Below are 13143 nucleotides of genomic sequence, written 5' to 3' on the forward strand. Positions count from 1 at the left end.
TCAAACTTACTTTCATGAAGCTACAGTACTATCATAATTTTATAGGGATGGACTGTAACTCACAGTTCAGTAAACACTGCTGTGAGCGTCGATACATGTCGAAACTCGAGGCGGAGGTGGGGGCTGGAGGGTGGCGGAGGGGGAGACACTGGCTAATTGAGCAGCGAAGGCTTTGAAGAACAGACGCTCTTCCTCCGTCGACATATTCTCGAGTCCGCATCGTACGAGGACGACCAGTGGACATTTTCTTCGTATCTGACGCAGTTGTAGAAAATAGTTAACACAGCGAAGTAGTGTGTTGCAAAAATTTGGAAATTTGTGGTAAGTTCGTATGGGATCAGACTGCTGAGGTCATCGGTCTCTCGACTTACACACTACTCAAATTAACCTACAATATCTTACGCTAAGGACAACAGACACACCCATGCCCGAGGGAGGACTCGAACCTCCGACGGAGGCAGCTGCGCGAACTGTAGCAAGGCGCCTCATACCGCACGACTACCCCGCGTTGTTTGTGTTGCTATCGGCTATTGAAACACAATGCAAAACACTGAACAGTATACGGAAAAGCCGCTGTACGGCGATAATTGAGAGGTTACGTTTGAAATAATGTTCAGCAGTGAAAACAGGATGCTAAACGGTCCACTGCGCCATTGTTACTGGAACTGGAGGGTCCAAACAACAGCACACGTGCCACCGCTTGGAGGCGACCGACTACTCCCCTCCATTTCTACCACGCAACTCAAATCCTTGCTATCATTTTATGGCACCCCTTTGAATCTTAAAAAGTGTAATATAATTGATTAGGTTACGTAAAAAATCTTTAATCTCACTTTGATCTTGGATAGGGTAGCCCACATAGCGGCTACTGCGTTTCAGTACCTTCCTCTTTTGCCTTGTAATCTGTATAACTGCGGCGCCTTCGTTTATTTGTTACAGAGTATGGACTACAGCTCAGTCCTAAAGTCCGTCTCTTACCTTCCTGTACCTGCTGGTCAGATCTACTTATACTGCTGGGCAGCACACAACGTTACCGAACAGGTGGGTACATCTTCAGTTTTGAAAATGGGAACCCATAATCTTGGACTGTAAATGAGGCTCTACGAAAAAGCACGCTCTGAAAGACACCCTGTCAGCACTGAAATGATAGAACTCTGTTTCTACATAAGTGTTCAGTAAATCACTGTGCAGAGTACAATGAAGAGTACTTCGCCGCAGATATTATCTGTATTCCATTGTACCGCATTAGTGTACTAAACGGCTGCCAGTATGCCTCTGTACTTGACGCAGTCTGCTGGAAATGTATCTGCAGCATCTACGGCAAAATATCTAGGAGTAACTATCAAGAGCGACGGTAAGTGGAATGATCACATAAAACAAATAGTAGGAAAAGCAGATGCCAGACTTAGATTCATAGAAAGATTCTTAAGGAGATGTAGTTCATTCACTAAGGAAATGCCTTACAAGGAGATTGTTCACCGGTCTGGCATCCTTACCAGGTAGTGCGGTGGAGCGGCTTAGTAATGGAGGCGTTAATGTTTGTTCCGTGTCTCTCGTCGTACGGTGCACTACCAAAGTTCCACCTACCTCAGTACGGCGTCTGATCACCAGCCCGTTTCTCTGTATACGTATGTACTGCGCTGACGACGTAAAAGCAGCTTTGGAGAAAAACGCCGTCAACATTTGCGTTGCAAAGTCCGCGTAAGCTGTGGTAGCAAGTTATCCTGTAATACCTTATAACAAATTACGGGTGGAGGGCGATTGTTTCATCTCTATAGAAAATTGTCAGAATTCAGCAAACGGGCTCTTTTATTTTTTAGGTTCAAAATAAACACTTGCCATCAGCCCATATTTAATTAATGAATAGTATCACTGTCCTAAGCTCACAGTTCATACAACCCAGTATACACGCAAGGCAGCCAGGAATGTACTTAAGTCCGACCCGAATTATTACGCGATTTACAGTCATTACTCTGCTACCATATACGAGTTTCACATTCAGTCCTTTTCCAGTGGCTTTCTAATAAAGAAGCTGCTCGCCAAATATTCCATAAACGGGCACGGAACATGGCACGCGGAATTCTACAAAGGGTGAAAATTCACACTCGGTTCTCTTTCCAACAAAATGATCCAAAAACTTCCATACTTTACAAAACTGTCCGTAAATGCAACTGCTATTACGGCCACACAATCTTGACCCGAAAAGCCAATTATTCCTTCATTTTACACATAGTAAAAACGGACTCGTTCAACATGACCTGTACGTCCAATAGCTGACTAGCGACTCCCCCAGATGCTGCTTCTACAACAGCAAAATCTATGTAGCAGTGCGTGAGAACTGCTTAACTCTGACTGGTTGATCAAAACGACCAGCCAATCAGAACTATCCTTCGAGAGTGTTCTCGTGCCAAAACTGTCCTATGCCAGTTACTATTCCCAGTTGTTTTTATGTCATTTCAATATGCAAATACTAATATGTTTAACAAAACCAAACGAAGAGAAAATTAATCTTGAAATAAATTTAGAATATGATTTTACTTTACCGATATTATGGCTGCCTCCTTACAAAAGCAAGTACACCTAGACATACGTCATCAGCAATGTGGGTACAAACATCTTTCCCACTCTATGATTGCCTAATGCATTACATTATATAATATTGAAATATTATGTATGTCCCTCATACACCCTCTCACTCATTCTTATTCATTCTACAACAACAAAACAAATAGTTATTAAATGATTATTAATCGTTTCTGAATTCTACGTAACGAAAATGAAAAATAGTGAACGTTTATAATTATGAAAACTCAAACAAATTGACCTAACATTTTGTGAACTTCAGTAATCATTCCAAATGATACTAAAAGACAAACTGTTGTGAATCCTAACTGACTTCAATCTTACAAGTGTCGGTTTGGGGTGTTTGAGGTAATTTTCTCTAACTCTGAAAGTATGCCACTAGAAAGCTGAGATATTTACATAATCTTCTGTTTAATATCAAAGGGCAGTATACTGACTTTTAACTAAATTGAATAATATTTAATATAGTTTATTTACGTTTTTAGGGACTTGAATATTCTGTCGCTCGAATTGACTCCGGTACTGCTTCCCACGGCTAGGCTAGCCACAGGTGCGAATGAGTCACTCTAACATACAAGCGGCTGTCACAGCCAACGTCTCCAAAGCTACGAGCCGTACTGAAAAGTAGCTTACTGCCACAAAATACTATTGCGTATTGACTCGCGACGTTACCGTAGGACTGATAGAAGAGATGGAAAGTATTCCACGTTTCGTCACAGGATCGCTTAGTCGGAGGGAGAGCGTTACTGAGGTTATCAACACATTCCTGTGGCAGACGCTACAAGAGAGCCGTTGTGCATCACAGAGAGGTCTACTATTGAAATGTTGAGCGAACACTTTACAGGAAGGTTCGGAAAACATATTGCTTTCTCCAACAGACGTCCTGCGAAATGACCACGACAAGAAAACCTGAGAAATTAGAGCTAATACATAGGGATACCGAAGATTATTCACCCCATGCGACGTTCGCGAGAGTACCGGGGATATCGGGCGGGGGGTGTGGGGAGGGGGGGGGGACGGATGGAGCGGCAGCTAGTAGCACGCTCCTCCACATACCGATAGATGTTGATTTAGTAGTAGTAGGCTTTCAAGGTCACCGATAATAGGACCTTACAAAGGTCCTCCGCTTAGATGATTTTTTTGTGTCCTCACTAATGACGTTAATTACAGTCTACGAAAAGAAGGAGACTTCAGCTGGTGTTTTAATCCTCACAGGCGGAGGCGGTGACGCTGGCGGCATACGGCTGTTCCTGGTTGGAGGCGAGCCCACGTTTCAAGCGAGCCCTGAGGATTCTCATGTGTCGCGCACAGAAGCCGCTGGTTATCACCGCTGCTCACCTCTATCCGATGAGCAGGGATACGTTCGTCTCGGTCAGTGCGTAAAAATCACCGTATGTTTGGGAATCCAACCAAATACGAAACCTTTATTTTGGGTCATCAGTCTTCTGAGTGATACGATGCAGCCCGCTGACAATTAGACTCCTGTGCCAATCTTTTCGTCTGAGGGTACCACTCGTGTCCATTGTCGTGAATTATTTGCTTTATATACTACAGTCTCGATATTCCGTTCAAGGTTTACCCTGTACAGCTCCCTCAAGAACCACAGAAGTTTTTTCTCTGTGTCCTGACTCATATCCTATTATTACTTTGTCCCATCTTCTCATATACTTCTCCTATTACCAGTCCACTTCATTTCCAATGCCCTTCAATACTACCACATCCCAAACGCTTGATTATGTTATTCCTTGATTTCCCGACAGATATGATTCACTTACGTACAAAGCTGCGCTCAGAATGTACATACTCAGTTTTTAAATTAAGGTCCAAGTTTGATACTAACAGATTTCTTTTGACCATCAACACTTTCTTTGTCTGTGCTAGTCTGCCTCTTATGTTCTCTTTGTTGTCGGCCGCTGTGGCCGAGCGGTGCTAGACGGGTCAGTCTGGAACCACATGACTGCTACGGTCGCAGGTTCGAATCCTGCCTTGGGCATGGACCTGTGTGGTGTCCGTAGGTTAGTTAGGTTTAAGTAGTTCTAAGTCTAGGGGACTGATGACCTCAGATGTTACGTACTATCGAGCTCAGAGCCATTGAATCATTTTGTTCCCTTAGTTTTGTCCGTCAACGTAATTTTGCTTCCAAGTTAGAAGAATTCCTTCACCTCGACAACTTCGCGGTCCACAATTTTGCTGTTACGTTTATCGCTGAATTCATTTCTGCTACTTCTGATAAGATTCGTCTTACATCGGTTCACTCCCAACCCATAGTGTGCGCTGATTAAGCTGTTCGCTCCATTTCTCAGTAGTGTCATCAGTGAATCTTATCACTGGTATCCTATCACACCGAATTTTAATCTCACTCCGGAACCTTTCTTTTATTTCCATAACTGATTCTCCGATGCATAGATTAAACAGTAAGGGTGGAAACCCACATGGATGTCTTCGACCCTTTCCAATCCGAGCATCTCGTTCTTGGTCTCCTGCTTTTATTTTTCCCTCTTGTTCCTTGTACATATTGTATAGTACCCGTCTTTTCTTACGGCTTACGCTTATTCTCGTGAGGATTTCGAATGTCTTGCACCATTGTTTCATTGTCAAATGCTAATTCTAGGTCGATAACCCTTTGATCTCGTTTTGATATCAATTAAGTCCTGCTTCCATAATCAAGTGCAACATATGATATGTCTTTCTTGTGTTTTTACCTCCGCTAAAGCCAAACTAATCATCTGACAGACTCTCAGGTTCCTTATAACGGCACAAAATAAAGAAAAGAACCTGATACATGAGTTCTACGTAACGTTAAATCGTGAAATTTCAAACACATGGTAATCGAGACAGATGGTGCTGTGGTTAACACATTGGTCTCACATTCATGAGGGTGCCACTGAAAAAGCCCATCTGATCGTCCAGATGTAGGTTTTCTATAATTCCGTAGTCTGATTAAGGAGAATACCGGGCCGCGCGGAATGGCCGCGCGGATAGAGGCACCACGTCACGAATTGCGCGACCCCTCCCGCCGGAGGTTCGAGTCCTCCCTTGGGCATGGGTGGGTGTGTTGTTCTTAGCATATGTTAGTTTAAGTAGTGTGTAAGTCTAGGGACCCATTATCTTAGCAGTTTGGTCCCTTAGGAATTCCCACACATTTGAACATTTTTGAGAATACTCAGATGCTTCCACTAAAAGAAGATGACTGATTTACTTCCCCATCGTACACCATTACTAATCTGTGCTCTGTTTCTAATGACATACACGTTAAACTCAAACTTCCTTCCTTCTCTCAAACATAGTCAAAACTATACGTTTAACTGGAATTATTATTAAAGTAGGCTTCATTCCATGTGGTATACTGTATCTTATCTTTCCTAGTGATAATTATGGATGTAACAATGCAAAGTACTTATCATAATATCCTCAAATATGTGTAAATAGTGCATTATAGTCGGTGATGATTTTTATGTAGCAACATTTCACTCTATCCACACATACAAACAAACCACACACACACACACACACACACACACACACACACACACACACGGGATTTGTTGTCTCCTTCGTAAAATCTGAGAAACTGTGTTCAATTACGGCATTCTGTTCCATGTAAGGAAATTTTGCCTTTCTTTAGATATATGACCTTAAAATATTCCCTGAAATTAATAACAGAAGGATGTTGCTTCTATTCCTTTTCTTTTATTTCATATTAATATTTCTTACTAGAGCTCGTTGGGAATTTCAGTATATTCTCCAATTACTAACTCATGTGCAACTCAACAGATCCACCATTGATGCCACTGATCCACAGAAATGTATCATAGTCAATGTTCACAGCCACCAAACATTTAGCAGAAAATCCTAGAGTCCTTGCGGTCCATGTGGACTCATATGGATGACATGTGCTACACAGTTCAGCATAGACATCGTCTATCTTACGTTTCATACAGTGGTGACAGGACATCAGGATACATACCGCTGTTTCTCTCTATAAGAAAAGGTTAAATGTTTGATAGTGAGGAATTAAGCACAAAACAATACTTTATAATAATAATCAGTCCTATTTAATCTCTATACAATAAACTAGTACTAAAAACGGAACATGGTGTTCACAATAAACTCGTGCTGCTTGAACAAGTTCGGATGAGTCTCCACATTCTCCAGTCTTCTTAGCAAAACTGCGGCTTCCATTACTTCTCATACAAAGTAATTTCTTTTATAATTCTGAGTAACTGCGCTAGTCAAACTGCTTCTCAGTCTTCTTACACTTTAACTACATACTACTATTTTAATTATTTGGATGAGAAAATGTACAATTTGTCTCTGTACTATTTCTTCTGAAGAGGCCAATAGCTGGTCCTTTTATGCTTCCTGAAGCTTTGCGCCCAAACTGGCGTGATTAGAGACACCTGGCGCTGTTTCTCACTCCCCGCACCATAATTTCCCACGTTTCACTGTAATTTTCCTTTGTCCTCACACCAGCTGCTTGTCACAGACACAGACACTTCAAAACTCTGACAAAGCCAGACTTTTGAAGCCCATTTTGGGACTGGTAATTTTCCTCAGTATTATTTCTCGGAGTAGTTGTGGTATATAAAAGTCAATATACTCCCACGGAAATATTTTTAAAAGTTAGTGTTTTTATTTTAAGAAATTAATATGAAAATAGAATAGAAAACAAAACTGACCCAGGGCCTGAAGAAACACACTTAGCAACTTTTCTTTCCTCCTGATTACAAATATACAAACAGTGTTATAAGCGCTGAAAGGTATCTCTATTGTCTTAGAACACTTTTACGAGATCGTGCACAAAGAGGTTCCGATTACACTGATCATTATTATCAGCTGTATCTTAAAAATGCAGTACGTTTGTACTAATCACTTCCCTACTACTGGAAAAGGCATGAATACCAATTTTGTAATGAAATACGATGTCGGTTTTGTTCATAAACGAACAATATACTCTTTCATCTATTTGTTACTGAAACATTAAACGATAATATATGTACAGCTCCTGTACACTTCCACAAGAGATAACTGCGGAAGAAAATACCTTTAATGTCTCCTTACAATACATGACACTCAATTCTTATGGATTCTGTAAGACAGATCCACTTACTGGTCTTGAAACGCTGTAATTATGTGACAGTGGTTTGCTTCAAGAGGTACCTTGCACCTAAGTCAAAAGTATTACTGTTTGCCTGCAAACAAGGCGTCATCCCAGAAACTCATGCAACATGCGGAGCAATGACATTTCAAAATTTGTAATTATGTCATGTAACAGTAAAAAGATGAACCTTGTTTGTAGATGCATCCTTCCCTCTTAACCAACTTTGGCCCATTTTCTCTGACGACATTGAACAGAAATAGGATGTTACAGAGAGTTTCGCATCGCCTGGTAGACGTAGGTGTTTCCTGAGCGCCTCCTAATACTAAGAGCTTGTTTGAGTTAACGTCTTCCAAGAGAACTATATTTTACTCTTTATCGGTATCAGACCAAGATATCTGATTTTATCTGTAGAAAATGTCGCAATGTCATACTGATAGTACAACTCGTAGTACACTGTTTTCGACAGGCAAGTATCTGGCTGTGGGCTTAAGTGCAGTTTAAATTTTTAATTTGTCACTAATTTTCGTCTGGTGGGTTTCCCGCACCACTGGTATGTATTTTCATGGAAATGTTTACAATTGCTTACTCTGCAATAGGCTTCCACATTGTATTTAGTAACATTACTGAATTGTCAATGTTTAATCTTGTAGAAGTCTCACACTGAATGCAGAAACCTCCCAGTTATTGGAATACCACCTTGAACAGGACGTGTTGTGTAGCTGCTTGGAATTCATGTGCTAATTTTTTTTGTCCTTAATTTCTTTATTCGAATTAAGACAGCTAATGACTGAACTTCGTAAAAACAAATTAGATGTAAGAGACTAAAAATTGGAAATATCTGTCTTAACTTCTATATTGTAAGAGTTGGAGGAGAATATAGGAGAATTAAGTGATCACTGCTTTATATTTCAAGAAAAACACACTCCAGGATTTGTTTAAATGAAGAAGAGATAGCAATGATATTTTATTTATACAGATATAGACACAAAATGTAATTATGCACATAATGTATTTGGTTATCACTGCTAGCATTCAACCGCGATTCTTATACATATTTTAACAACGCGTTTCAAGAGACAATGCTCTCATCATCAGGTTGTAAAATCTATGTCATGAATTAAACGGACTAAAAAGACCAAATATCATCACCAATAGTGGGGAAGTCCATAGAGTAAAACAGAATTAAAAGTATATTGGACTGTGAGTCCTCGTCTTACATTGAAGTTGTTGACACAAGTCAATGGCCGTCCCATAGCTACCAAATATGCTGTCGACTGCGCCGGCTCGGGAGCTGTTGTGGACTGACGTGCCTAGGTGTTGTGGCGTGGTTACATCCGTATGCTTGACGGTAACGCTATGCTATTGGGCGCCTCATTTCCTTATTGCATTGGTCTGCCATCGTTAGCCTATCGCAACTCCGTCATTGACATGCTACAAGTTTAAAGTCGCATGCCTGCCCTAAAATAATTCTAAAAACCCGCTAAAAAATCTCATTTCTTTAAAGTTATCTTGTACATTTAGGATATTGCTTTGTTTCTTTTCATGGATAGCTATCTCGAATTCCTCTAGTAAATCAAGTTTCCTCCCTTTCTTTTCTACATGCAATATTTCTACGTTGTCTTCTATGCTATTAAGGGGATGGCCTGTTTCATATATATGGTTCGCAACAGCTGATTTGTCATAATTCCCTAACCTGAACGCATCTTTATGTTCTTTATACCGGATCGCGAATGATCTTCCTGTCTGCCCTATATATTTTGCATCACAAGTTCTGCACTGAATCTTATAAACTCCCGATCTTTCAAACTTATTTCTCTTCTCGCCAATATCGTGCTTAAGGCTATACCTCACTAGGTTATTAGTCTGAAAAGCTATTTTGACATCGTATGGCTTAAAAATATTTGCTATCTTTTGTGAGACTTTTCCGTAGTATGGCATCGTGATAATTTTCACTTTCTCTCCATCAGGTTTATTCTTTTTGCGCTTATTACTTTTCCGTAACAGTTTTTTAACCATATCTATTCTGTAACCGTTGTTCATCGCTATTCTCTTAACGGTATTAATTTCAGTCTCCCTATCTTTTTCACACATAGGTATATTGACTGCCCTATGCACGAGACTACGGAAAGCCGCTTCTTTATAAGCCTGCGGATGGCATGAATCATTCGGGATCACGGCATCAGTAGTAGTTTGTTTTCTATAAACGGAGAACGCATGTTTGTTGCCCTGCTTTTTTATATTCAGGTCCAGGAACTGTAAACTATTGTCAGTTTCATACTCCACGGTAAATTTTATTTTATTATGTGCGTCGTTGAACTTTTTTACTATTTCCTCAATGTCCTCACGGGAACCATCGACAAGTAACAGGGTGTCGTCTACATAACGTTTGTAATAAACAATTTTATCCATAATGTTATCGTCAGAATTTAGAACTTTATCTTCAAGGTCATTGATAAAAATGTCTGCCATAGTTCAACGCAAGAGACAATTGAATTTATTGAACTCCTTCAGCTCATTACAAGTTTTAATTATTTTACGTTTAATAACAAATTTTATATTCAGGACGATGGGTTAGCCATGGGGTCCAGTATTTCAGGAACTATGGCAGACATTTTTATCAATGACCTTGAAGATAAAGTTCTAAATTCTGACGATAACATCATGGATAAAATTGTTTATTACAAACGTTATGTAGACGACACCCTGTTACTTGTCGATGGTTCCCGTGAGGACATTGAGGAAATAGTAAAAAAGTTCAACGACGCACATAATAAAATAAAATTTACCGTGGAGTATGAAACTGACAATAGTTTACAGTTCCTGGACCTGAATATAAAAAAGCAGGGCAACAAACATGCGTTCTCCGTTTATAGAAAACAAACTACTACTGATGCCGTGATCCCGAATGATTCATGCCATCCGCAGGCTTATAAAGAAGCGGCTTTCCGTAGTCTCGTGCATAGGGCAGTCAATATACCTATGTGTGAAAAAGATAGGGAGACTGAAATTAATACCGTTAAGAGAATAGCGATGAACAACGGTTACAGAATAGATATGGTTAAAAAACTGTTACGGAAAAGTAATAAGCGCAAAAAGAATAAACCTGATGGAGAGAAAGTGAAAATTATCACGATGCCATACTACGGAAAAGTCTCACAAAAGATAGCAAATATTTTTAAGCCATACGATGTCAAAATAGCTTTTCAGACTAATAACCTAGTGAGGTATAGCCTTAAGCACGATATTGGCGAGAAGAGAAATAAGTTTGAAAGATCGGGAGTTTATAAGATTCAGTGCAGAACTTGTGATGCAAAATATATAGGGCAGACAGGAAGATCATTCGCGATCCGGTATAAAGAACATAAAGATGCGTTCAGGTTAGGGAATTATGACAAATCAGCTGTTGCGAACCATATATATGAAACAGGCCATCCCCTTAATAGCATAGAAGACAACGTAGAAATATTGCATGTAGAAAAGAAAGGGAGGAAACTTGATTTACTAGAGGAATTCGAGATAGCTATCCATGAAAAGAAACAAAGCAATATCCTAAATGTACAAGATAACTTTAAAGAAATGAGATTTTTTAGCGGGTTTTTAGAATTATTTTAGGGCAGGCATGCGACTTTAAACTTGTAGCATGTCAATGACGGAGTTGCGATAGGCTAACGATGGCAGACCAATGCAATAAGGAAATGAGGCGCCCAATAGCATAGCGTTACCGTCAAGCATACGGATGTAACCACGCCACAACACCTAGGCACGTCAGTCCACAACAGCTCCCGAGCCGGCGCAGTCGACAGCATATTTGGTAGCTATGGGACGGCCATTGACTTGTGTCAACAACTTCAATGTAAGACGAGGACTCACAGTCCAATATACTTTTAATTCTGTTTTACTCTATGGACTTCCCCACTATTGGTGATGATATTTGGTCTTTTTAGTCCGTTTAATTCATGACATAGATTTTACAACCTGATGATGAGAGCATTGTCTCTTGAAACGCGTTGTTAAAATATGTATAAGAATCGCGGTTGAATGCTAGCAGTGATAATCAGTATAACGACAACTGCTACCTCGACTCCATAATGGATTATATAAAATAATGTATTTGGGGTAGTAGTAGTATCTAGATTCTTAGCATGAACTACATACTACTATTCAAATTGGACAGATGACTGATGGGTGATATTATTTGGCAAAATTATCCACATTTACACATTTCAAAACCTCTTTTACAAACGGCATTTCCTCATTTCCCTAACTGCTGTAATAAAAAGTCTCAAACTCTCAGACACTTATACATAAAAATACAACTTGAAAAGAAATAAACTAACTGAACAAAATATTCTCACACATTTGAAATGATAGTAGACAAACAGTTATTATTATAAAAGCTTGTACTAACTGTCATTAATGAAGAATCCGTCTTCAGGAAAACTTCTTGCAACTTATAAATTTCTGTTGTTTCCTTTTCAGCTGGTGAATGCATCATATTCATTCTATGCACTGTTGGGTCAGATGAATAGACGATAGACTCAGTCGCTGTTCTGGCATCAGATCACCGTTGGTTCATGATATGTAGTGACTTTATATTAAGCATACTTATATATTTCAACATATCTTTCACTAACGGTATTCCTTTATGGCATTGTATGATATAATAAAATGAGTCAAACCTTCAGCCATTTACACATGGTTGAAACAATTGAAGAGACATAAACGAATTGAAGACATCGTATTCAGGTTTCTTAGATGTGTGTAAACTAAAATAATGTAAGAATTCCTGTAAAAATTTTAGTAATTGCAAATTAATGGGTATGTACCTTTCAATACTGAAATATATAATTATTCACATGGAAAAAAGCACACATTTTTTTCTTAATTTCAGCTCTCTGAATATGAAATGCAAACGTTTTCCTCTTGGATGAAACTATTAATGTTACAGTATGAGTCATAGATGTAATTGGTAAACTGAAGATGCTTCTACTAAAATTTTAATAACAGTTATTGATTTCTCTTTGTTGATAGAGAAAATCATACAGTTACTTTTTCTGATTATTTCTTTCACTTAGGATTTTATATTTCACTTCCAATTTTTTAAAAATATTTAGACTTATTTCATTTATAGAAATGTAAGTTGTATTCAACTACAAAATCCTGTAGATATGAGATGGTGTTCTGACCATTTTGTTACTTGTAACTATAACAAGAAACTTAAGATAATAGGTCGGTTGTGACTCCTATAATTAAAATTAAATTTAATTCACACTGTATTGAAATTATTACTCTTATTTCAAAGGATGGAGAAAATATTGATTTCATATGTTTTAATTATATCTCTATATATTATCAGCCTAAATTATTGTAGTTCATAAAATATATATAGAGAATTTTGGTACATTTAATTTCAATTATGATTAATCTGCACTCTTCTGATCAGTTATTTGACATGTCAT

At 38.9% G+C, this 13143-nt stretch overlaps 1 protein-coding gene across 1 annotated transcript in view; it reads left to right on the top strand.

Moving 5' to 3' along the window:
- The window catches only part of LOC126204103 (odorant receptor Or2-like), a 108399-nt gene extending 96179 nt beyond the window's left edge, over positions 1-12220 (top strand). Inside the window, exons 3-5 of the mRNA XM_049938520.1 lie at positions 940-1041; positions 3799-3954; positions 12164-12220. Of these exons, the coding sequence (XP_049794477.1) occupies positions 940-1041; positions 3799-3954; positions 12164-12220 (315 nt within the window). The remainder of the gene's footprint in view (positions 1-939; positions 1042-3798; positions 3955-12163) is intronic.
- The last annotated feature ends 923 nt before the right edge of the window (positions 12221-13143 follow it).

The sequence above is a fragment of the Schistocerca nitens genome, chromosome 9 (genome assembly GCF_023898315.1).
Source record: "Schistocerca nitens isolate TAMUIC-IGC-003100 chromosome 9, iqSchNite1.1, whole genome shotgun sequence".
Classification (NCBI taxonomy): domain Eukaryota; kingdom Metazoa; phylum Arthropoda; class Insecta; order Orthoptera; family Acrididae; genus Schistocerca; species Schistocerca nitens.